The 26,343-nt window shown below is 45.8% G+C and overlaps 2 protein-coding genes and 2 pseudogenes across 8 annotated transcripts in view; 3 read left to right on the forward strand and 1 right to left on the reverse strand.

Moving 5' to 3' along the window:
• The window catches only part of ANAPC1 (anaphase promoting complex subunit 1), a 119,679-nt gene extending 113,375 nt beyond the window's left edge, over window positions 1-6,304 (reverse strand). For 4 of the 6 annotated variants that reach the window (XM_077959001.1, XM_077958999.1, XM_028832303.2 and 1 more), the window contains exons 1-3: window positions 6,055-6,304; window positions 2,461-2,697; window positions 1,003-1,164 (exon numbers count right to left, since the gene is read on the reverse strand). Coding sequence is in view for 4 of the 6 variants with exons in the window: in XM_028832303.2 (XP_028688136.1) it covers window positions 1,003-1,164; window positions 2,461-2,673 (375 nt within the window). In the remaining 2 variants the exon portion in view is untranslated. Of the gene's footprint in view, window positions 1-1,002; window positions 1,165-2,460; window positions 2,698-5,024; window positions 5,302-6,054 lie in introns of all 6 variants that reach the window. The other 2 variants (XM_077958998.1, XM_077958997.1) reach the window with 1 other exon arrangement.
• Window positions 6,305-9,013: 2,709 nt separating this feature from the next.
• LOC100427830 (eukaryotic translation elongation factor 1 epsilon-1-like) lies at window positions 9,014-10,119 on the forward strand (annotated as a pseudogene).
• Window positions 10,120-13,617: 3,498 nt separating this feature from the next.
• On the forward strand, window positions 13,618-14,238 carry LOC106993130 (small ribosomal subunit protein uS10 pseudogene; annotated as a pseudogene).
• Window positions 14,239-25,009: 10,771 nt separating this feature from the next.
• The window catches only part of MERTK (MER proto-oncogene, tyrosine kinase), a 133,659-nt gene continuing 132,325 nt past the window's right edge, over window positions 25,010-26,343 (forward strand). For both annotated transcript variants that reach the window (XM_001086951.5, XM_077959003.1), the window contains exon 1: window positions 25,010-25,205. In XM_001086951.5, the coding sequence (XP_001086951.3) occupies window positions 25,139-25,205 (67 nt within the window). In that variant the 5' untranslated portion in view covers window positions 25,010-25,138. The remainder of the gene's footprint in view (window positions 25,206-26,343) is intronic.

The following is a 26,343-nucleotide window of genomic DNA, read 5'->3' on the forward strand; positions in this document are numbered from 1 at the left end:
AAAAAATAAATAAATAAATAATAATCAAGCTTTAGCCATTCCTATCTCATCTATTTCCTTATCTCATGATATTTTAAAATATAATCCTCTAGTGCCTATATTTCCTTAAACAGGAAGTTAGGTCTAAATATTCATATTTTGGGGAAGAAAACTTAGCGGATGACATCATGTACTTCATTCCGCATTACAGCTAGAAGCACATAATATCCCTTCATGTCACTATTAATTATGCTAAACTCAATCACTTGATTGAGGTGGAGACTGACAAATAACTCCAAAGTAGAGGTACATTTGTTCCTTCACATTTACCAAGTAATCCACAGGGTGGTATGTTGGTGCCATGGTAATATTCTTGTAAATGGATGGTAGTATCCATTTACAATCCTTGTTTGAATCAATTATTGCACTGGAGGTTACAAAATGGTGATTTTCTAATTCTACAATTCCTTTTACATTTATTAGCTAGCATTCTTCTGTAAGTGTTTTCCTTCATCAAATGGAGATGAACTGCATGTCTTCCTGAAAAAATATGGCAAACGCTTAATTCTCTCCCTTTCATTATCAACTTTCAGAACAGTTATAGTAGCCAACTGCAATGGTTGCAAAGCAGATTTTTTCCTTTCTCTCTATCATTATGAACCCCACAATTTTTATTTATTCAAATCTTTGCAATCAATTATAGTAATCATGTGTTAAAATATTTCTGTACCCTTAATGTTTTATAAGTTTTTGCTGGCAATAACAAAGTGAATTACTTAAGGACAGAGTGTTTAAAGATTATCATTAAAGTGACAAAGGAGAGTGTAAAAAAAGTAATGATATATAAAATTAAATTTTTTTTTTCCTGCCATTATCTTCACATTACATTATGTCATGTTACAATGTACATCCAGCTGTTGAGAACATTATGCTGGTTTTACCATTTCTGTTAAATTTTAAAACAAAAATTTTGTTAAATTGCATTAAATAGTGAATCAAATGCTAAAATTCAAATCAACTCACCTGCTGAACAGGACTGTCAACTGTAAACGCTTTATAAACTGCCAATGCCTGGCTTTTACTTCCTTTGCTCCATATCACCATATTTCCGGCAACATAGAGTTCCTCATCATAGTCCACGTCTTCTCCAATTTCACTCACTCCTTTCCTTAACTGCCAGCTTTCCTTAAAAATTAACACATGTAAAACATATTCAAGCAGTCTGGTTTTCAAAAATCTGGAACAAAATTTATTTGCTCATGGAGTAAGCACAACTAGAAAGTTTCGTATACTGTTTAACAGAGGATGTGGATATAGGCGTTACATTACAGAATTTCATGAAGAATTTACTCAATAATTCTCTATATTGAATGTTTTATATTATTCCTCTGCATTACTCTGCCAAAAACAAAAATGAACAAAAAGTACACCTTCTCTACCGTTCCAAAAGTCAAATCACATGTTTGGGAGACTAAAAGGACATATTAAGTACATGAGGTAGGGCAGATAAAGGACAGTGAGGTGTACATGGGAATCACTCGGCAAATTTATGAACAAGGCAGACTTCCTGCTTTGCAGCCACATATATATTTACCTTCTTTTCCTTTGTCCCACCCACCAAAATGAATGGATAAGAAGAAGTTTCCATTTTTAACTACATAGGCTTTCCCTTCCTGAGATTTTAGTATCCCAAAGGGATATGAAAATGGAATAAGGCAGGAAGGATACATTTTCTGACACACACTTACATCTCATTCCCCTACTTACTACTCATTCCTCAGCCGGGCGCGGTGGCTCACGCCTGTAATCCCAGCACTTTGGGAGGCCGAGGGGGGCGGATCACCTGAGGTCTGGAGTTTGAGACCAGCCTGACCAACATGGAGAAATCCCACCTCTACTAAAAAAATACAAAAGCAGCTGGGCATGATGGCGCATGCCTGTAATCTCAGCTACTCGGGAGGCTGAGGCAGGAGAATCGCTTGAACTCAGGAGGCAGAGGTTGCGGTGAGCTGAGATTGTGCCATCGCACTCCAGCCTGGGCAACAAGAGTGAAACTCCGTCTCAGAAAAGAAAAAAAAAAAAAAAGATTACTCTACCTACTTTTGTAGCATTTCTTCTCTCCTTTAGAAACATGTAAATCTTCTGCAGCACGGACTATTTCTAATCTCTACCATTTAATCATTAAATAACATGAAATCTGGTCCCCACATACGAAGAGAAAAGAAAAAGGTTTAAAATGGACAATCATACTACTGAACCTGACTCACATTATAAAATCACAAGTTATAGAGAGTATCTAAATAAGTTGCTATGACAATATAATAAAGTCATTATTTTCAACATTTATTGAAATTACCACACCTTAACTCTACCCTAGAAGTGGCATCACACTGATTTCTCAGTTGCCTCTCAGTAGCCTTAAATTACAAGTAGATTATATCACTCTACATTTCAAAAACGCAATGGGAAACTCAATGGAACCTTCTGTTTCTCGTGGATTGTAACCTCCTGAAGGGATCCCACCAAGCCAGCAGCACCATCAGAAGACCATAATTCAGAGGCTGGCTGCAGCTGGCGAAGTTGAAGGTTCAAAGCATTAGGGTGGTGCTTGCAGTGGTCTCGACCAAAAGGAACAAATTCCTGCAAATCCCTGGCTGCAATCATCGTTGCCCTTTCTTCATAGAAGTTCGACATGGGTTCCAAATATCAACATTATTTCTGTATGAATTCAAACACATTCTGGTCAGCTTCCAGACTCAAAACTAGAATAAAAATACCATAAACACGTAAGTCACTAATCCTTACAAGGGTGTCAAGTAATTATATCAGATTGGTAAGTACATAAGTGGTCGTAACATAAAAGGGTGTTTTAGATCTGATTCTTTCAGACAACTGCAATTATCACATTTTAGTCACAGACTGACAGTTACCACTATAGGAAACCACTGAGATGCGACAAGTAATTATGTCCCGCACCACCTATCCCATGTTTCCTACTACTATATGCTAATTTTTCCATACTTTATATGTGAAGTATTTAGACAAGTTGTATTCTATAGTCCCATAACTACATGGCTTCTCAACATTTAAGGTCATTTCTGGTTAGATGCCAGAACCTCATCTGAAAAGTACATCTAAGGGATCACTGTCATGTTGGAATAAAACAATAAAAAATCACATATTACTCTAATTCATCAGAGGTTGAACTGCTTTCAGGTGACCAATCTACAAAAGACATAAGTTATCAAATGTCGTAAGTAGCTGTGATACCCCCAATCCCACCTAAATATATAACTACAATCAATTTTAATTATTGGTCAAAACCCAAAGAACTGAGGCATGAATAACTCTAGCCATGGAACAGTTATGCTTGTAGATTTAAGGGTACTAGGTTTTAATTAATTATATCTAATTAATCTAATTATTAATCGATTACAGTACAGTTTATTACTTAAAAAAACGTGGATAAACTGTTAAAGCCTTCATCACAAGGTTAGGAAGAAGTCAGGCTTTAGACAAAAGTACAGATAAGCATAATTAGACTACCCTTTGACCCACTTTCCTGTACCTGCTTATATATACCACGTTCCTATAGATAGTATTTTTAACGTTAGGAGCCTAAGACTTTTGAGCTGATAAAAGCTGGTCTTAAGACCCCATCAAGGAACCACATTAGCATGAGAATGTGATTTATCTCTCTGTCCTATGACTTCATCCTTCATTCTCTGACCAATCAATACCTTAGCCCACTACCCTCCAAACTCTTTAAAACCTCGAGACTGGGGGCCAGACACAGTGGCTCACACCTGTAATCCCAGCACTGTGGGAGGCCGAGGCGGGCAGATCACGAGGTCAGGAGATCAAGACCATCCTGGCTAACACGGTGAAACCCCGTCTCTACTAAAAATACAAAAAATTAGCCAGGCGCGGTGGCAGGCGCCGGTAGTCCCAGTTACTGGGGAGGCTGAGGCAGGAGAATGGCATGAACCCGGGAAGCAGAGCTTGCAGTGAGCCAAGATCACACCACTGCACTCCAACTCCAGCCTGGGTGACAGAACAAGACTCTGTCTCAGAAAAAAAAAAAAAAAAAACTCTTTGGGGAGGCTGACTTGAAGTTTCCTGTCTCCCAGTTCAGTGGCCCTGCAAGTAAAACACTTTATCTGCTGCAATCCCCGTTGTTCCCGTGTATTGACTTGCTGCTTATAGGGCAAGAGACCTATATGGTTACACAAACCACCCAAAGCCTATGTAGTTCTTTTGCAGCTCCTCCGAAGCCACAAGTTATTTTTACTGTGAATTAAATGTTATTCTTGGCTGGGCACCATGGCTCATGCCTGTAATCCCAGCACTTTGGGAGGCCAAGGCAGGCGGATCACCTGAGGTCAGGAGTTCGAGACAAGCCTGGCCAACGTGGTGAAACCCCGACTCTACTAAAAATACAAAAAAAAAAAAAAAAATTACTCAGGCATGGTGGTGGGCGCCTGTAATCCCGGCTACTTGGGAGGCTGAGGCAAGAGAATCGCTTGAACCTGGGAGGCAGAGGTTGCAGTGCGCCGAGATGGCGCCATTGCACTCCAGCCTGGGGGACAAGAGCGAAAATCCTTCTCGGAAAAAAAAAAGTTGCCGGGAGCGGTGGCTCAAGCCTGTAATCCCAGCACTTTGGGAGGCCGAGACGGGTGGATCACGAGGTCAGCAGATCAAGACCATCCTGGCTAACACGGTGAAACCCCGTCTCTACTAAAAAATACAAAAAACTAGCCGGGCGTGGTGGCGGGCGCCTGTAGTCCCAGCTACTCGGGAGGCTGAGGCAGGAGAATGGCGTGAATCCGGGAGGCGGAGCTTCCAGTGAGCTAAGATCCAGCCACTGCACTCCAGCCTGGGCGACAGAGCGAGACTCTGTCTCAAAAAAAAAAAAAAAAGTTATTCTTGATATAATTATGTCACAAAACATGATACAAGTTTTGTTTTTCTTTCTGCTAGAAATAAATGAGTACTGGGAACACGTGAACTTGGAACACAACCAAAAAGTGCCTTATAAAACTTACAAGGGGCCGGGCGCGGTGGCTCATGCCGGTAAATCCCAGCACTTTGGGAGGCCGAGGCGGGAGGATCACGAGGTCAGGAGTTCAAGATCAGCCTGGCCAAGATGGTGAAACCCCATCTCTACTAAAAATACGAAAATTAGCCAGACGTAGTGGTGGGCACCTGTAATCCCAGCTACTCGGGAGGCTGAAGCAGAGAATTGCTTGAACACGGGAGCCAGAGGTTACAGTGAGCCGAGATCACACCGCTGCACTCCAGCCTGGGCGACAGAACAAGACTCTGTTTCAAAAAAAAAAAAAAACTTAAAAGAAAACAACAAAATTGAGCTGGTCTTCCTATATTTTATTCAACAGGACAACCAACATCAACAAACTTTTGACTTTATGAAACTTTAGTTCTGCAATTTTATAATGTTATTTTCTTATAACTGAGAGAAAATCACAGAATGATTTAAGAATTATTTATCATTTTGTACCTATTAAAGCCACATATTTAATACTTTTACAGTACCCCAAACTTCTAGACATGTTTTTACTTATTAGGGGCAACATAAACAGCTATACATAAAAATACTATTAAATTCATATGCTATAAATAACAGTATCAGCAATGATTCCTACAGACAAACACTACCCTGCCAAAAAAAAAAAAAAAAGAGTCCCAAATGCACACTAACGGGAGCTTAAGTCTCCAGTCTCCACAAAAAAGGAAGAGCTTCGCCAGCCGTTCTGGAGGACAGTGAAAACAGGCTAAGAGCTCGGGCCTCAGAAAATCAGCTCAGAGGGACTGGGGGCCAATCTAGAAGCTGAGGCTGCACATGGATATGCTGCGCGCAGCTCATAAAAGACGTTGGCAACCAATGAGCTGGAAGGAGCCCCCTCAGCCCCGGGGCAAGCTCAGCGCCCTCCCTCGGGTTCCCAGTCCCCCGGGTTCCCAGACCTACGGCCACGAGGGGAGGATAGGCCTCGGGGCGGATGCAAGAGTCACGCGGCGCGCGACAGACCACCAAGTGCTGCGGTACAGGGCCCGCACCTGTATAACTCGGGACGCGTCAGGCGCGGCGAGCCCCGGCTGCTCCCCGGAGGCGCAGGGGCCGAGGAGGCCCTAGGGCAGCGGCGGGGTCCGTCACAGTGACTCCTCGACCGCGGCAGCTTCTCATTCCCTCTCCCTCCCCTATTCCGGAGGAAGAATGGGCAACAGCACCGGGCGCCAGTGCTAATGGCAGGAAGGCATGCGAGACGTTCAAATGGACGCGTCCATCTTGACTTTCCCGTCCTGCCTCTCGCCAGGGCGGGGCATCGCGGTAGGCGCGCGGCGTCCTAGCAGTCCTAGCGCCTGCGCTGTTGCGGGAAGACCGCGACAGGGTAGAACTTGCGGGCTCTTTCCTCCGTGCGATTGATCTGAACCCCGAAGCTGGATTCTGTCTGCTAGAGTCCGTACAGTGATGAGATCCTCCTGGCGTCCAAGTTCTCTTTAGCTCATGTCACTGGGGACCTGAACTGCCTCAAAGATCTAAAGGTTTTTTCTGTCTGGTTTCGCTTCCGCCTCCTGACCCCACGTGGAGGTAGGCACCTCTAGGTTGATGGCGGGGAGCAGGGGTTGCTGATTTTCTCTACGTGCAGTGCTCTATGCCTTTTTCGGTCCATGCTGTTCTTCGAATAGTCGATGAACGGTGTGAAGGTCCTCACAGAAATGTTGCTTGCAATTCCCAGATTCAGAGACACTTCTTGAGGCAATTCAAAGACCCAAGTTAAGAACCCCAGCGACCACTCGCGCCTGTAATCCCAGCACTTTGGGAGGCGAGGCTAGAGGATTGCTGGAGCCCAAGAGTTTGAAACCAGCCTGGGCAATATAGCAAGACTCTGTCTGCACAAAAGAAAAACTTTAAAAATTAGCCTGGCGTCGTGGTGCGCACCTGTAGTCTCAGCTGCTTGGGAGTCTGGAGGATCACTTGAGCCGGGAGTTTGAGGCCACAGTGAACTGTGATCGCGCTACTGCACTCCAGCCCGGGCAACAGAGCAAAACCTTGTCTCCAAAAAAAACCAAAAGAATGGGTTATAGGAGAAAGGATAGAAACAAAGATTCGTGAAACAGTTAAATAAATACAAATATACCTAATTGATATTTTAAGCTTTTGTGTGTGTGTTTTTCTTGAGACGGAGGCTCGCTCTGTCACCCAGGCTGGAGTGCCGTGGCGCGATCTCGGCTCACTGCAACCTCCGCCTCCCGGGTTCAAGCGATTCTCCTGCGTCAGCCCTCTGAGAAGCTGGGATTACAGGCGCCCGCTACCACGTCCAGCTAATTTTTGTATTTTTAGTAGAGACTGGGTTTCACCACGTTGGCCAGGCTGGGCTCAATCTCCTGTCCTCGTGATCCTCCCGCTTCATCCTCCCAAAGTGCTAGGATTACAGGCGTGAGCCACTGGGCCCAGCCAATATTTTTTAAAAAAAAAATTTTTTAAGTTTAGATTTACAGAAAAATTTCAGATAGTTCCAAAATTTCCCACATACCCTATACCCAGTTTCTACATCCAGTTTCCCTATTATTAGTGTTTTACATTAGTATAGTGCATTTGTTAAAATTAATGAAATATCAACACATGACTAATTAAAATTCATACTTTGTTCAATTTTTTTTAAGAGTCTTGCTGTGTTGCCTAGGCTAGAGTGCATTGGCACAAACACAGCTCACTGTAGCCTTGAACTCCTGTGCTCAAGCAGTCCTCCTGCTTCAACCCCCCAAGTAGATGAGACTCTAGGTGTAAGCCACTGCATTAGTTGTAGAATATCCCTTAACTGGAATTCGTCTGATGTTTCTTCATGATTAGCCTGGGGATATGGATTTGGGGAAGGAAGATCATAGAGATAAAGTGTCATTTTCATCACATCATATCAAAGGTACTTATCAACAGCATCACTTATTGCTGCTGATGTCAGCCTTGATCACCTGAGATAGTGTTTGTCAGATTTCACTACTGTGATGTTACATTTCCCCACTTTCCATACCGTACTCTTTGGAAGGAAGACTGTATGTGCAGCCCTCAGTTACAGAGTGAGGCCAGTGATTTTCTTGTTGTTGTTTTACAAACTTGCAAAAGCCAATAAAGGAGGGAAGCATCTTTTCAACACTTAGTGTTGCAATATTTGGATATTCATAAGGCAAAAATGAATCTTGATTTGCACTACACACCATATACAACAATTAAAGTGCATCGAAGACCCAAATATGAGAGTAAAGCTGCTGGGCGCGGTGGCTCACGCCTGTAATCTCAGCACTTTGGGAGGCCAAGGCAAGTGGATCACCTGAAGTCAGGAGTTCAAGACCAGCCTGACCAACATGGTGAAATGTCATCTCTACTAAAAATACAAAAAAAAAAAAAAATAGCCAAGCGTGCTGACAGGCACCTGTAATCCCAGCTACTCAGGAGGCTGAGGCAGGAGAATCACTTGAACCCAGGAGGCGGCGGTTGCAGTGAATTGAGATCATGCCATTGCACTCCAGCCTGGGGGACAAGAGCGAGACTTCGTTTCAAAAAAAAAATAAAGAGTAAAGCTATACACTTACAAGAAAACATAGATGTAAATCTTCATAGCCTTGGATTAGGCAATGATGTCTTAAATATGGTACCTAAAGCACAAGGAACCTAGGAAAATAATTAATAAATTGGAGAAAAGTTTTAAATTTTGTGCTTCAAAGGTATTGTCAAGGAAGTGAAAAGAACTCACAGAATGGGAGAAAAGATTTGCAAATAATCTGATAAGAGTCTATTATACAAAATATGTGAAGAAGTCTTACAACTCAACATAAAAAGACAACCCAATCTAAAAATGGGCAGAGGATTTGAATATACATTTTCCCAAAAATATACAAGTGGCCAAAAAGGACAATAAAAGATGACCAACATCATTAGTCATTAGAGAAATAAAAGCCAAAACCACTTATCACCCAGTAGGATAGCTATCATCAAAAAGAGAGACAATAACAAGTGTTGATGAAGATTTAGAGTTATTTGACCCCTTGTACATAATTGATGGGAATGTAAAATGGTGCAGCCACTTGGTAAAACAGTTTGACAGGTTCTCAAAAAGTTAAACGCTGGTCTCTGTATTTAACGCTGGCTCTTCTCTGCCAGAAGATGGCGGCGGCCGCCAAGTTGTCACTACTGGAGAAGTTCCTGGAACTGAATTAGGGGAATAATAAATAAAGGGCTCAGGGCGTGTGACAGATTCCGGTTTTTCAAACAAACAATGGTCCAAGTCTAACGGGATTGACTACTATAGCAGTTCATCTAGTCAAGCAAGCTAACAAAGAATATTTCCTGGGGAGTACTGCAGAAGAAAAAGCAATCATTCAGCAATGGTTACAATACAGGGTCACTCCAGTAAAAACGATATCCACACACTGTTTTGTTTTTTGTTCTTTGTTTTTTGGGTTTTTTTTTGAGACGGAGTGTCGCCCTATTGCCCAGGCTGGAGTGCAGTGGTGTGATCTCTGCTCACTGCAAGCTCCGCCTCCTGGGTTCATGCCATTCTCCTGCCTCAGCCTCCCAAGTAGCTGGGACTACAGGTGCCCGCCACCACGCCTAGCTAATTTTTTTGTGTTTGTTATTAGAGACGGGGTTTCACCGTGTTAGCCAGGATGGTCTCGATCTCCTGACCTCATGATCCGCCCGCCTCAGCCTCCCAAAGTGCTGGGATTACAGGCGTGAACCACAGCGCCTGGCCCACGCCCTGTTGAAGGATCTTATTTCATATCTTGAAGATAAAGTCTACCTTACAGGATATAACTTCACTTTTGCAGATATCTACTATGGACTTCATCGCTTTATAGTTAGTTGACCTGACAGTTCAAGAAAAGGAGAAATATCTTAATGTGTCTCACTGGTTTTGTCACATTCAGCATTATCCAGACATCAGGCAACATCTGCCTAGTGTTGTCTTCATCAAGAAGAGACTATATACTAATTCCCACTAGAAGCTATCCATGCCGTACAGGAGATGTATGAAAAATGTTTTAAAAGGAAAATGTATTCTGACCACAGGACTGATATAAATTAACATACAGTCATTCATTCATTATTTGTTGAAGTTGATAGAATTTTTAAAGTGTAAACTTGTGTCTGAATGTTTTATTTGTTCTGTAGTTGAAGTTTTGCAAATTTTTATGTAAAAATTTAACTGCTATTTAAAAAACAAGTTGAGATCAAGTTATAAATTAACCTTGTTTTTAATAAGTGACATTTATTTCAATAAAAGTTGCAAATCAGTGGCTTAATCTTAAAAAAAAAATAGGTGGTCCTTTCAGTGGTTGACATATTTGGCTATTTATTAACCTCTTTTCATATTCTCAAATTTATATTCCCTTTTTGGGTATTCACGGAAGTTTGTTAAGAACTGTGATTAAAAAAAAAAAAAAAAAGGGCCAGGCACGGTGGCTCACATCTGTAATCCCAGCACTTTGGGAGGCCGAAGCAGGCGGATCACGAGGTCAGAAGATGGAGACCATCCTGGCTAACACAGTGAAACTCGTCTCTACTAAAATTACAAAAAAACTAGCCGCGCGAGGTGGCGGGCACCTGTAGTCCCAGCTACTCGCAAGGCTGAGGCAGGAGAATAGCGTGAACCTGGGAGGGGGAGCTTGCAGTGAGCTGAGATTGCACCACTGCAATCTCAGAGTGAGACTCCGTCTCAAAAAAAAAAAACTGTGATAAATTGTGCCAAGGAAACAGAAAGGGAAGACAGATTGATTTGTTTTTAAATATTTATGTGAGCTAGTAAATGTGGTTGAAAACTTTTTTTTTTTAAAGTTAATCACAGAGTCACCCTATGATCCACCAATTCCACTCCTAGGTATATACCCAAGAGAACTGCGTATACATTCACACAGGCACTTTTACGTGAGTGTTCATAGTTGTATCATTCAAAGATAGCCAAGAAGTTAAAACAACCCAATGCTCATTAACTGATGAATGGGTAAAAATAATATGGTAATATGGGTATATGTATATAGCAAAATATTATTCAGCTATAGAAGGGAATTTTTCTTTTTTTTTTTTTTTTTTTGAGACAGAGTCTCACTCTGTCACGTAGGCTGGAGTGCAGTGGCGCAATCTCGGCTCACTGCAAGCTCCGCCTGCTGGGTTCATGCCATTCTTCTGCCTCACCCTCCCAAGTAGCTGGGACTACAGGCGCCCGCCACCACGCCTGGCTAATTTTTTGTATTTTTAGTAGAGACAGGGTTTCATTGTGTTAACCAGGAGGTCTCGATCTCCTGACCTCGTGATCCACCGGCTTCGGCCTCCCAGAGTGCTGGGATTACAGGCGTGAGCCACCATACCCGGCCTAGAAGGGAATTAAGTACTGATACATGATCCAACATGGATGAACTTCAAAAACATTATACTAAATGAGAGAAGCCAGACACAAAAGGCCGCATGTTGAATGATTTCATTTATACACAATACCCACTATGGGCAAATCCATAGAGACAGAGTAGACTAGTGGTTGCCAGGGGCTGAAAGTGGGGCAGGGGAGGGTGGAATAGGGAGTGACTGCCAACAGGTACAAAATTTCTTTTGTGGATGATGAAAATGTTCTAAAATTAATGGTACTGGTTGCATGATTCTGTGAATATACCAAAATCTATTGAATTGCACACTTTTTTTTTTTTCTTTTTTTGAGACGGAGTCTGGCTCTGTTGCCCAGCCTGGAGCGCAGTGGCCAGATCTCAGCTCACTGCAAGCTCCGCCTCCCAGGTTTACACCATTCTCCTGCCTCAGCCTCCCGAGTAGCTGGGACTACAGGCGCCCGTCACCTCACCCGGCTAGTTTTTTGTATTTTTTAGTAGAGACGGGGTTTCACCGTGTTAGCCAGGATGGTCTCGATCTCCTGACCTCATGATCCGCCTGTCTCGGCCTCCCAAAGTGCTGGGATTACAGGCTTGAGCCACTGCACCCGGTCTGAATTGTACACTTTAAAAGGGAGAATTGTATGGTGTGTGAAAGGTATCTGAATAAAGCTGGGGTTTTTTAAGTTCTTAGGTAAGACACCAAAAACACAATCCAAACGGGGATTATAGTAAAAAATAATTTAATTGTACATTTAAAAATAACTAAATGAGTATAATTGGATCGTTTGTAACACAAAGGATAAACAGTTGAGGTGATGTATTACCCTGTTTACCCTGACATGATTGTTACACATTGTATGCCTGTATCAAGAGATCTCATGTACCCTGAAATATATACACCTACTATGTACCCACAAAAATTAAAAATTAAAACAAGAACACTATAAGAGAAAAAGATTAATGAATTAGACTTCATGAAAATTAACATTGCCAAAAACACTACAAAGAAAAAGAAAAGCCATAGAAAATATTTGCAACATTGACAAATGACTCTTATCCAGGATAAAGTTTTCGAAACCCAAAAAAAAAAAAAATTGCCCTACTCTTTAATAAAGGTTCTGTCATACTTAAGATTTAGGCCCGGTGTGGTGGCTCACACCTGTAATCCTAGCAATTTGGAAGCCAAGGCAGACAGATCGCTTGAACCTAGGAGTTTGAGAGCAGCCCAGGCAACACAGTGAAACCCTGTCTCTACAAAAACACAAAAATTAGCCAGGCATTGTGGTGCATGCTTATAGATTCAGCTACTTGGGAAGCGGAGGTGGGAGGATCACCTGAGCTTGAGAGGTCAAGGTTGCACTGCAGTGAGCTGAAATTGTGTCACTGCACTCCAGCCTGAGCAACACAGTGAGACCCTGTCTCAAAAAATAAATAAATAAACAAATAAATAAATAAATAAATTGTATCATAGTCATGGTTACGAATCTTTTTTTTTTTTTTTTGAGACGGAGTCTCACTCTGTCGCCTAGGCTGGAGTGCAGTGGCTGGATCTCAGCTCACTGCGAGCTCCGCCTCCCGGGTTTATGCCATTCTCCTGCCTCAGCCTCCCGAGTAGCTGGGACTACAGGCGCCTGCCACCACGCCCGGCTAGTTTTTTGTATTTTTTTAGTAGAGACGGGGTTTCACCATGTTAGCCAGGATGGTCTCGATCGCCTGACCTCGTGATCCACCCATCTTGGCCTCCCAAAGTGCTGGGATTACAGGCTTGAGCCACCACGCCCGGCCCATGGTTACAAATTTAATTTATCCAATGAGAACCTGGTAGAAAGGAGGACAGATTTTTTTTTTTTTTTTGAGACAGAGTCTCACTGTGTTGCCCAGGCTGGAGTACAGTGGGGCAATCTCAGCTCACTGCAACAGGAGGACAGTTAGGAGCACAGGTTTTAAGATTTAATAAGACTTTATTGTTGGCACATGGAGTTTCCCTCACGTCCTGAATAGACTGATGTGACTATTTTGGGGACCTCCCTAATTTGGGAGAAAAGAGTGAGAAAGCCATGTTCTCAGATTCTTTACATTTTTCATAAGGCCTAAGACACGCCTGGTGGCTCACACCTGTAATCCCAGCAAACACCTTGGAAGGCTGAGAGGGGAGGATGGCTTGAGTCCAGGAGTTCAAGACCAGCCTGGGCAACATGATGAAACCTCATCTCTACTTAAAAAAAAAAAAAAAAAAAAAAAGCTCATTGAAGAAGACGCGGTTGTAGGTGCTGTGGATCGCTCATCCACACACTCTAGCTCCTGACTCACTGCTGTTCACTCCCACCAAGGAACAAGTCAGTCAGGAAGCCGCGCAGCAGTCATGGCTCTTAAGGATACTGGAAAAACACCTGTGGAGCCAGAGGTGGCAATTCACCGAATTCCAATCACTCTAATGGGCCACAACGTAAAATCCCTGGAAAAGGTGTGTGCTGACTTGATCAGAGGCGCAAAAGAAAAGTACCTCGAAGTGAAAGGACCAGTTCGAATGCCTACCAAGATTTTGAGACTCACTACAAGAAAAACTCCTCGTGGTGAAGGTTCTAAGACATGGGATCGTTTCCAGATGAGAATCCACAAGCGACTCATTGACTTGCACAGTCCTTCTGAGATTGTTAAGCAGGTCACTTCCATCAGTACTGAGCCAGGAGTCGAGATAGAAGCCACCATTACAGATGCTTACGTCAACTATTTTAATCAATTGATTACCAGGTGTTAAAAAAAAAAAAAAAAAAGGGCAGGGGGTCGGGCGCGGTGGCTTATACCTGTAATCCCAGCACTTTGGGAGGCCGAGGTGGGCGGATGACGAGGTCAGGAGATCGAGACCATCCTGGCTAACATGGTGAAACCTCATCTCTAATTAAAATACAAAAAATTAGCCGGGTGAGGTGGTGGGCGCCTGTAGTCCCAGCCTCGGGAGGCCAAGGCAAGAGAATGGTGTGAACCTGGGAGGCGGAGCTTGCAGTGAGATCGCACCACTGCACTCCAGTCTGGGCGACAGAGCGAGACTCTGTCTCAGAAAAAAAAAAAAGTCCTGAGACCCGGAAGCAGTCAGAAGCAATCATTACCTGCTCTTTCATTTGGGTGTTCTGGCTCCTTCACTCACATTCAGTTGTCACCCAAACCAAATAAAACTCTCTTAAAAATGTCTTATCTTTGTTCTCCACGATATATAAAACCAGCTAAAAGTATTTCCTTCAATCTTTGCACACATTTGTCCCCCCTTATCAAAGGAATCAGAAAGATCTGTGTGTCCTGGCTGGGCACGGTGGCTCACGCCTGTAATCCTAGCACTTTGGGAGGCTGAGGCGTGTAGATCACCTGAGGTCAGGAGTTCGAGACAAGCCTGGCCAACATGGTGAAACCCCGTCTCTACTAAAAATACAAAAAAAAAAAAAAATTAGCTGGGCATGGTGGCAGGCGCCTGTAATCCCAGCTACTCAGGAGGCTGAGGCAGGAGAATCGCTTGAACCTGGGAGGCAGAGATTACAGTGAGCCAAGACGGCGCCCTTGCACTCCAGCCTGGGGGACAAGAGCAAGACTTCATCGCAAAAAAAAAATAAAATCTGTGTGTCTACACTAGATACCGTTAGATGGCACATATAATAAAAAAAGTTTGTGACCTATCATCTATCCCCAAAGTTGAGAAACAGAAAGAGTTACAAACAAGCTATTATAAAAGATTAATTACTATACCTTGTTTTTGTGAGGAAGGGAAAAGGCTTTTTATTTTTAATTTTTGCATACAAAAAGAACCACAAGCTTAGGTTCTACAACTTCAGGCACAGGTCCAAAGGAAATTCAGAACTCAAAAACTCACCAGTCTAACAGCAGCTCCATCATGCGCACACACACACGCACCCACATTTTTTTTTTAAATTTTTTCCCCTTCCTCCCTTCCTTCCTGGCTTCCTTTTCTCCTTTCTTTCTTTGACACAATTGTGCTCCTAGTGGCAAGCAAATAAAAATACCATAAAGAATGCCAAGAGATAATAGAGGCCCCAAGACAGACAATCAAAAATTATTATTGGACTGGGTGCGGTGGTTCACATCTGTAATCCCAGCACTTTGGGAGGCCAAGCCGGGCGGATCACTTGAGGTCAGAAGTTCGAGACCAGCCTAGCCAACATGGTGAAACCACGTCTCTACTAAAAAATACAAAAAAATTAGCTGGGCATGGTGGTGAACGCCTGTAATCCAGCTACTTGAGGAACTGAGGCAGGAGAATCACTTGAACCCAGGAGGCAGAAGTTGCAATGAACCAAGATCATGCCACTGCACTCCAGCCTGGGTGGCAGAGTGAGACTCCATCTCAAAAAAAAAGAAAAAAGAAATCATTATTGAGCTCAGTGCGTTGGCTGACGGGCTGTAATCCCAGCACTTTGGGAGGCCAAGGTGGGCAGATCACCAGAGGTTAGGAGTTTGAGACCAGCCTGGCCAACATGGTGAAACCCCGTCTCTGTTAAAACTACAAAAATTAGCCGGACATGGTGGCTTGTGCCTGTAGTCCCAGCTGCTCGGGAGACTGAGGCAGGAGTATCGCTTGAACCGAGGTGGCAGAGGTTGCAGTGAGCTGAGATTGTGCCACTGCACTCCAGCCTGGGCAGAGCAAGACTCTGTCTCAAAAAAAAAAAAAGAAAAAGAAAAAGAAAAAAATATATATATATATATAAAATCAGTTGATTTCCTGTTGTCTGCTACCTGACAGATCACTAAATCACCGGCCCTTCCCAGGAAACTACAAGAGCCAGACCTCTAATTTCAGCGTGTTGTGCAGCAAATGGAATCTCTTATATGTACCATCTCCATTCCTCCAACAAACTACAAGAAGAAGAAACTTATTTTCAGGATGGTTTCGGCAAGTAGAATGGAATCCTTTTGTATGCGCCATCTCAATTCCTCTAAAACTACAAAGACAAAGCACTTAGACTACTGTATTTTGCTGAAGAAGCTAAATGGAGTTGCTTACAAGCATTATGTGGTTTCCCAATAAATTATAAGTGCAGTTTCCCAAGAAACTACAAAACCTAGACCTCTGTGCTTCTGGTATGTTCTTCAGCATGCTGAATGGAGTCTTCTACATCTGCCGTCTGTTGGGAGCGGGCCCCCAAATCTGGCCATAAACTGGCCCCAAAACTGGCCGTAAACACTGTGACATGCTTGTGATGGCCTTGACACCCATGCTGGAAGGTTGTCATTTTACTGGAATGAGGGCAAGGAACACTTGGCCCACCCAGGGCGGAAAATCACCTACTGAAACCACAAACAATAGCATGAGCGATCTGTTCCTTAAGCACATCTTCAAGCTGCAGATAACTAGCCAGACCCATCCCTTTATTTCGACCCATCCCTTTGTTTCCCGTAAGGAATACTTTTAGTTAATCTATAATCTATATGTAAATATGTGGGTCAAACTGTTCAGGGCTCTCAACTCTGAAGGCTGTGAGACCCCTGATTTCCCACTCCACAACCTATATTTCTGTGTGTGTGTCTCTAATTCCTCTAGCCCAGCTGAGTTGGGGTCTCCACAACCGAGCTCGTCTCAGCAGCCATCTCTCTCTCTCTCTCTCTTTTTTTTTTTTTTTTTTTTTTTAAGGACAGAGTCTCGCTTTATTGCCCAGGCTGGAGTACAGTGGCACAATCTTGGCTCACTGCAACCTCGACTTCCTGGGCTCAAGCGATCCTCCCACCTCAGCCTCCTGAGTAGCTGGGACCACAGGTATGCACCACCATGCCTGGCTAATTTTTATATTTTTTGTAGAGACAGAGTTTCACCATGTTGCTGGGTTGGTGTCGAATTCCTGGGCTTAAGCCATCTGCCTGCCTCAGCCTCCCATAGTGCTGGGATTATAGGCATGAGCCACCGTGCCCGGCTACATCCACCATCTCACTTCCCCCAATCTTCAAGTGCTAGACTTTGTATTTCCAGTATGGTTTTATGCTGACTTGAGACCCCTCTAAGCATCATTTCAGCGCCCTAGTAAACCCTAATGTTTAGATATTTGCATATCATAGATATTGTTCAGCATAGCAAAAGGAGTTTCATACCTATACTATCTTAAGTTTCCAAAAGTTATAAGGGCTAGACACAGATCCTTCCACTTTATTGTTCACCTCTCGCAATGCAACCCCTACATGCTCTAATAATTGTGCTTCCCATATGCAGTTGACTGTGGTGATTTGAGCCTTTTAAACACAGAACCTGACTTTGCCTCCCCAACCTCCCCCCAACAAATTACATAAGCTGCATACTAGTATTTCCAGTCTGTTGTTCAGCACACAGAATGAAATGTCCTAGTTTCTCCATCATTACACCCCAACAATTTAAAAAACTGGGTTCTCGGCCTCCTAGTATGTGATTGAGCATGTTAAAGGAAGTATCATAACAGAACTCCTAATTCTGTAACAGATACAAGTGCCAGACAAGGCAACTTCCATTGTACTTTTCAGCACAGAGAAAATACACTATCTCATTTTTTCTTTTCTTTTCTTTTTTTTTTTTTTTGTTTGAGATACAGTCTCGCTCTGTGGTCCAGGATGGAGTGCAGTGGCGCCATCTCAGCCCACTGCAACCTCACCTCCCGGGTTCAAGTGATTCTCCTGCCTCAGTCTCCTGAGTAGCTGGAACTACAGGCACGCATCACCACGCCCAGCTAATTTTTGTTATTTTTTTTTGGTAGAGACAGGATTTCACCATGTTAGGTAGGCCGGTCTCTAACTCCTGAGCTCAGGTGATCAGCCCTCCTCGGCCTCCCAAAGTGCTGGGATTACAGGCATTAGTCACCATGCCTAGCCCACTAGCTCATTTTTCTTTTCTTTTTTTCTTTTTCTTTCTTTTTTTTTTTTTTTTTTTTTTTTTTTTGAGACGGAGTCTCGCTCTGTTGCCCAGGCTGGAGTGCAGTGGCGTGATCTCAGCTCACTGAAACCTTCGCTTCCCAGGTTCCAGCGAGTCTCCTGTCTCAGCTTCTTGAATAGCTGGGAATACAGGCATGTGCCACCAGGTCTGGCTAATTTTTTTGGTATTTTTAGTGGAGATGGGGTTTCACTGTGTTAGCTAGGATGGTCTCCATCTCCTGACCTCGTGATCTGCCTGCCTTGGCCTCCCAAACTGCTGGGATTACAGGCGTGAGCCACCGCACCTGACCCTAGCTCATCTTTCTAACAAACTGTAACACTTAAATACACTTCTCATGCCTCTTCCAGGACGCTAAGTGGGTTACCCACTAATTATAAAAGCTCAACAATTGGCCTTCTGTACCTTGTTCAACACAATGAGGAGCATCTTTAAATGGTGCTGCCCCATTTCCAATGGGATGAGAGTGAGATTTTACTTCCAGTGAGTTTTTCAGCCTATTGGATGGATGATCTTGAAAGACACTCCAAGAAACCACTAAAGGAAATGCTTCGGCCGGGCGCGGTGGCTCACGCCTGTAATCCCAGCACTTTGGAAGGCCGAGGCGGGCGGATCACAAGGTCAGGAGATCGAGACCATGGTGAAACCCTGTCTCCACTAAAAATAGAAAAAATTAGCCGGGCGCAGTGGCCGGCGCCTGTAGTCCCAGCTACTCGGGAGGCTGAGGCAGGAGAATGGCGTGAACCCGGGAGGCGGAGCTTGCAGTGAGCCGAGATTGCACCACTGCAGTCCAGCCTGGGCGACAGAGCGAGACTCCATCTCAAAAAAAAAAAAAAAAAAAAAAAAAAAAGGAAATGCTTCATCCACTATCGTGTTCACTGTGCTAAATGGCGTGTTTTACTTCTACCATTTCGCTTTGCAACAACTATAAAAGCTATTGTACTGTGAGGGTTAATTCCAGCAGGCCTGAAATTAGCTTGAACTGTTCTGAAATTCCTGCGTGGCAATGACCCCTGGCCAAGGGCATGAAGCATACGGATTAATAATGTTGCTTTTTATCCATCAGTCTGAGGAGCTTCAGGGAAACTTGTACTAGCATCAACTTTGCTTTTTGAAAACAATGACATAAATGATTTGCACCTGGTCTCAGTGAGACCCCTCCATCCCCTGCCACACGGTTCTGCTGTTGAGGCTGGTTATGCCTTAAGACTATGTCTATGACCAGCAAAATATAAAAATCCCCAACTGAGCCTCCATTTTGGACGCCCCTGTTTCCGAGGTATTCCATGCACACATCAATGGTTTTTGATCCAACAGAGAAAGTGCATCCTGCCATGTTCCTTACAGAAACTAGGACAAAGGAGCTGGCACCTGGCCTATCTGGCCATGAATAGCCTTTGACTGAGATGCTTATTCTTACTTTACTGCTTTTTGCTATATTGTGTCCTCTTGCTGTAACAAACTCTAGATGTTGGATCTGTTCAGTAATTTTTTAGCAGTGAAACCCAGTTTAACTTCCACTTAATGATTACACAGCTGGCCGGGCACGGTGGCTCACGCCTGTAATCCCAGGACTTTAGGATGCTGAGGTGGGTGGATCACGAAGTCAAGAGATGGAGACCATCCTGGCCAACATGGTGAAACCACGTCTCTACTAAAAATACAAAAATTAGCTAGGTATGGTGGCACACGCCTATAGTCCCAGCTACTCAGGAGGCTGAGGCAGGAGAATCACTTGAACCCGGGAGGCGGAGGTTGCAGTGAGCTGAGATCATGCCACTGCACTCCAGCCTGGTGACAGAGAGAGACTTGGTCTCAAAAAAAAAAAAAAGCTGGGCGCGGTGGCTCACACCTGTAATCCCAGCACTTTGGGAGGCCGAGGCGGGCGGATCACAAGGTCAGGAGATCAAGACCATCCTGGCTAACACAGTGAAACCCCGTCTGTACTAAAAACATAAAAAATTAGCCGGGCATGGTGGCAGGTGCCTGTAGTCCCAGCTATTCGGGAGGCTGAGGCAAAAGAATGGCATGAACCCGGGAGGCGGAGCTTGCAGTGAGCCGAGATTGCGCCATTGCACTCCAGTCTGGGCGACAGAGCGAGAATCCGTCTCAAAAAAAAAAAAAAATTATACAACTGCACTTGTATATGTGTGTTTGATTCAATATTTCAAATGTTTTACGTTACCTAAAATATATGCCCCCAAAGGCCATAAACCTATACTCCCATTATGTTGTTCAGCACACTGAACAGGGTCTCTTCCACGCACTATCTGTGTTATCCAAGAAACTACAAGATGCTTGTACTTCCCTCAAGATTTTCGGCATTATGAGTTGACTTTCTTATGGGCACCATTCCAGTTATCCAGCAAGTTTTAAGAACTTGGTACTTACATTTCTAATATATTGCTCAGAATACTGAATGGAGGACAAGAGGTCAAGGGGTTTAGAAGCTGTGGTGTTGAAATATTATTTATAAGGTACTAAAACTACCAAAAGTTATGGCAGGGATAGTGTAAAGGGAGTGACTGTGATGCAGGCACTGCATCTTCAGAGAATTAGGAGAGACTCAGGCTGCAAGGCTGCAGCAAGCAGGGCTGGTCTAGTCTGATGACATCAGAGTCAAAGCCAGAGACTTTAGAGAGAAGGGACAGATAATGGTCTTAAGACAGCAAAGAGAATCTCACATCCAGACCCAGGGACAGGGAGATGAGTGTGGGAAGCATGGTTCACCGAAGGAAAACCAGGGTGCTGTTACTAGAGTATTCTGGTATGGATGCTAAGTGCTGGGTGAGTGAGTGCCAAAGTGATCCGAAGTGCCAAAGTGGTCTGAAGCTCGCTTTTTTTTTTGAACCTGTTGCCCAGGCTGGAGTGCAGTGGCACTATCTTAGCTCACTGCAACCTCTGCCTCTCAGGTTCAAACAATTCTCCTGCCTCAGCTGGGATTACAGGCATGTGCCACCACACCCAGCTAATTTTTGTATTTTTAGTAGAGACAGTGTTTCACCATGTTGACCAGGCTGGTCTCGAACTCCTGACCTCAAGTAATCTGCCCACCTCAGCCTCCCAAAGTGTTGAGATTACAGGTGTTAGCCACTGTACCCCGCTGATGGGATAGACGCTTTCTGAGGGAGGTGAACTGGGGGGTTTACATGGTAGACTAGAGGCAGGAGGGGGAAATAAATTACAGGTATAGCTGTAGACAGAGCTGAAAGGGGTAGGGGACAGAGGTAAGAGGGCAAAGAGAAGCAAGGTGTGGGTTTAGAAATAGGGTCATTGGGCCGGGGGCGGTGGCTCACGCCTGTAATCCCAGCACTTTGGGAGGCCGAGGCGGGCGGATCACAAGGTCAGGAGATTGAGACCACGGTGAAACCCCGTCTCTACTAAAAAAATACAAAAAATTAGCCGGGCGCGGTTGTGGGCGCCTGTAGTCCCAGCTACTCGGGAGGCTGAGGCAGGAGAATGGCGTGAACCCGGGAGGCGGAGCTTGCAGTGAGCCGAGATCGCACCACTGCACTCCAGCCTGGGCTGGGCGACAGAGCGAGACTCCGTCTCAAAAAAAAAAAAAAAAAAAAAAAAAAAAAAAAAAAGAAATAGGGTCATTGAGGACTACATCTTCACACATTTCATTTGTGTGTGGCCTGGCACGCCCCTATGGGACCTTCAATTGGAAGCCTCAAGTCCTGTCACTGATATGTTGAACATGTTTAACACATAGATTGTGACCACAATGCCACTTTACCTTGGCTACAGCTCTTTCACACTTGAATCAGTGGGGGTAATCTTTCCTAGCCCTTGGATGAACACTGCTGCAGGCGTTTAACATTCTCTCTTTTTCCTAGGTATTAAACAGTAGGGGCTCCTACTTGTGACACAGAGCCTTAGCTGACACAGGAGACACAGTGGGCATTGGAGAATGGGTTCCAGGTAAGTGTCTTCTTGTTGAAGTTGCACAACAGCCTTGGAAATAGTTAAGTAATATGGGGTCCGGGTTGTTTTTTGTTTGTTTGTCTGTTGCTCATATTTCCCTACACATAGTCTGATCACTTGAATAATTAGGACATTAAATTGCAGTATCATTTGGATGCACACCAAGTACAAAATTAACATTGCAGAGCAGACATCCCACAGTTTAGCTAAGTTTTGGCATTTGTGGATTTTTAAAAGCATAACTGCAACTTCTTTGACGCTTCTTCTTCAAGAGGTTGGGCTTGAACCTCTACGGCTGCTCCCCATGAGGCTGGGGTTGTGACTGCTTCCATCAAGAGAGTAGGGTGGAGTTATGTGACCTCGGAGGCTAGGACATAAAAGGCCATGAAGCTTCCTCTTTGTTTACTGGAATGCTTGCTCTTGGAGCCCTGAGCTGCCATGCAAGACTTCCAGCTACTCCAAGGCCACCATGGAGAAGCCTCCTTTAGGTGCTCCAGTTAGTCTGCAGCCCTAGTGCCCAAGTCATCCCAGTGCAGATGGCAGCTATGTGAGTGAACGAGCCTTGAGATCGGGGTTAGCCAACTTTTTATCTAAAGGGCCATACTGCACAGCTTTGTGGGCCACATAATCTCTGTCACAATGACCAACATGAATGACTGTGTTCTGATAACATTTGTTTGCAAAAAGAAGCCATAGGTCCGCAGGCTATAATTTGCTTTACATGATTCTAATCCCCACTATTTGAGCCTAAGGTCCCAGGCAGATATGGAGGAGCAAAGACAAGCTATTTCCCCTGTGCTCTGTCCAAACCTCCGATCCACAGAATCCAGGAATCTAATAAAATGGCTGACATTTTACACCCACTATGTTTGGGGTGGTATGTCAAACACCGGTAGATAGCTGAAGAATATTGTACAAGGCAGGCCTCAACAAGAAAGTGAGATTTGAGCTGACTTGGAGGAGAGTCAACTGGGAAGCTGTGTGTCTGGGGGAAGAGCATTTCAGGCAGAGGGAACAGCCAGTGCAAAACCTTTCGGTGGAGGAGTGCTTGGTATATGTGAGCAATAGCAAGGAAATTGCAGGAGAACAGCTCTGCTGAGGTGCCCCTGGCAATCTTGCACATCTCTAGAGGCCATGTAGGCAAGGTATGATCATGGTCTGAGCCAAGTCTTGTGGGACTGCCCTGCGATTTCTCCTAAAGCAGGGATAGGTAAGCCTGGTGAGGAGCCACTGGGAGGCAGTTTCCTATCCCTACCTTGCGGGAGACTGCTGCAAGGCCATTTCTCTTCCTTCTCCAATGTTTCAGTTGACTGCAGGACTTTCCATATCCCTCCCTCCACCTCCCAGCCCCCTTCCCTCCAAGCATACAGCAGCAGGCTCCTGTGAAGTCTATAAAACTGCTTGGTGTAGTTTAGACTTGGCTACTCAGGCGCAGGGCTCATGTTGTCTTCTTCTTCTTTTTTTTTTTTTTTTTAAATCATGTAGACCCATAGGATAACAATCGCCCTTCCAGTTTGGTGTTATCCTGTGGGCCTAAGGATGCATGGAGCTGACACCACACTGATTTTGCTTTTGCTGTCGGTGTAAGTAATAACCTGTCTAAATCCATCTGGGCTGCTTGTCTCCTTCCCGTAGCCAAATCTACGGGAAGTGTCTAGCCAGTGTAGGGTCAAGGGACTGCTTGACAAGAGACCAAAGTAAATGGAAGAGGCGTAAGGAGGTGAGGCCAAAGAGGAAAGGGGACCAGGTCACACAGAACCTCGGAGGTCACTGCAGAACCTTGGCTTATGCGGAGAGACAGCAGGAACCACTGATAGGTTTGGGGAGATTTGAGCAGAGGGACATGATTTGGCTCATGTTACATTGTTAAAGGGACCACCTTAAAATACATTCATTCTAAAAGTGTTACCTTTAAGAAACTATGTATATAAATTAAGTTACTGTTGCCATTATTAGTATAAGTAGTTACATTTCTCTTACGATTCATTCTCTGCTACTGCCTCTTGGACCCTGCACACCTTGTGGAGGTCCATGAGAGTAACGTGCTGTGGTTTCCCCTCTCCCAACTCCTGCTCTGCACTTTGTCATTCACTTTCATCTCCCTCCTTGAGTGTCACCTCTCTCTGGCTCGTCAAGAAGCCACAGCAAAGCGTCCTTCCCCAGGAACCCCTCCCCCAGGGGCGGTGAGCTCCTCGACGCCAGGGCAGTGTAGCGCACCTCGGGCCAGGTACCCAGGAGGCGCTCGACGGGAGCGGAATGGATGTGGAGGAGCGCTCGGCAGGGAGCGCTGCCGCCGTGGCCTTGGCCTCTGGGAGCGGCGCTGCCAGGGTTTTCTGTGTCAGCCAAGCCTGGAATGCGGGGGCGCCTCTGGACCCTCCTCTTGGGTCTGGGGGCTGCCTCGGGCATCCTCCACTCCTCTCCCACCTTCTGTCCTTCCCTATCTCCCACCCACAGGTGTGGGGCTCCAGACCCGCGCAGCGGCCAGAGCCGTCTCCTCTGGACCTCCAGCCCGCCCCTCCCCTTCACTTCTCTCTCCAGCTCCCTCCTGGTCTCTCAGCCCCCTCCCCTTCCTCTCCTCCCAGCTCCCCGCCGTGCGCCCCACGGTGGCCTTCGGCCCGCCCCTCCTCTCCAACCCCCTCCCTTTCCCCTTTACGCCCCTCCTCCCCCTCGTCCTCCCACCCCCTCCCACTCCAACCTGCGGGACCCGCCGGGACTCGCCCCCCTGCCCGCCCCTCTCCTCTAGCCCTGGTCGGCCTCGGCTCGGCCCCCGGCCCGCCCCTTCCAGCCCTCGGCACCACCCGCCGGCCGCTGGGCTCCACCACTCTGCACTCGCTGCCGGGGCCGCCTGGACAGGGAGCTTCGCTGGCGCGCTTAGCCGGCGACAGGGCAGGTTCGGGACGTCCATCTGTCCGTCCGTCCGGAGAGAAATTACAGATCCGCAGCCCCGGGATGGGGCCGGCCCCGCTGCCGCTGCCGCTGCTGCTGGGCCTCTTCCTCCCCGCGTTCTGGAGTAGAGGTGAGTGCGCCCGGCTGGGGGCCAGGCGAGGGGGTGGGGGCTCCCAGGACGAAGCAGGGGGCTCAGGGGAGTGAGCGCGTCCACAGGGGCGCGCCTGGCTGCTGGACAAGTTTGCAAACACCCTCCACCCACTGCGGTGCCGGAGAAGGAGGCGCAGGCGAGCCTTCCGTCCACTGACCGCGGCCCCTCAAGCGTCCCGAGGGCACCCAGCCCGGCTTGTGGGTGCGCGTCGTGGTGAAGCCGGGTCGGGGTCGGGGCTGCAGCCTTCCCTCTTCACCTCCGAGGAGGAAATCGAGCTCCGCTGGGCGCGCTGCAAGTCCCAAAGTTCCTACGAGTGGAACATAGGTAGCAGGTCTGGTCTGGAATGCGACGAGAACTTTCCACTAGACAGAGTTGCATGGTGGAGCCCTACTCTGGCGGGAGTTCCGGGGGCCACAGATCCGGTCTCCCGAGGGACCGGCGTGGGGCGAACGAACGGGCTGCGGAAGTCAGAGCTGCAGTCCGGGAGCCGCGATAGACTGAGGCCGAGCGTCCGGCCAGGGAGGGACGGCAGTCCTGGCTGCTCCCACTGGGCCCTTAGGGATGTTATTAGCATCCCTTTGTAGAGGCACCCAGAGAGTGTGGGGACCTGGAAAAGGGGAGCGTTCTTTTCACTCCTGTTACGGCAGAACAGAACTTACGGTGCTCGACAGCGTTTACGTTTATCTGGACGCAGCCAAGTGTTGTTACAGGCTTTTTTTTTTTTTTTTTTTTTCTGAGACCGAGTCTCGCTCTGTCGCCAGGCTGGAGTGCAGTGGCGCGATCTCGGCTCACTGCAATCTCCGCCTCCCGGGTTCAAGCGATTCTCCTGCCTCAGCCTCCCGAGTAGCTGGGACTACAGACGCACGCTACCACGCCCGGCTAATTTTTGTATTTTTGGTAGAGACCGGGTTTCACCATGTTGGCCAGGATGGTCTCGATCTCATGACCTCGTGACCTCGTGATCTGCCCGCCTCAGCCTCCCAAAGTTCTGGGATTACAGTCCTGAGCCACCGCGCCCGGCTTGTTCCAGGCATTTTAATACAAGATGCTGGATTGATAAGTGGAGGCAAGGAAGGCCGGTTTCATTCTGCATGAACAGCTTATTTGGGGAGTGAGT

This window comes from Macaca mulatta, chromosome 13 (assembly GCF_049350105.2).
Source record: "Macaca mulatta isolate MMU2019108-1 chromosome 13, T2T-MMU8v2.0, whole genome shotgun sequence".
NCBI classification, from domain to species: Eukaryota; Metazoa; Chordata; class Mammalia; order Primates; family Cercopithecidae; genus Macaca; species Macaca mulatta.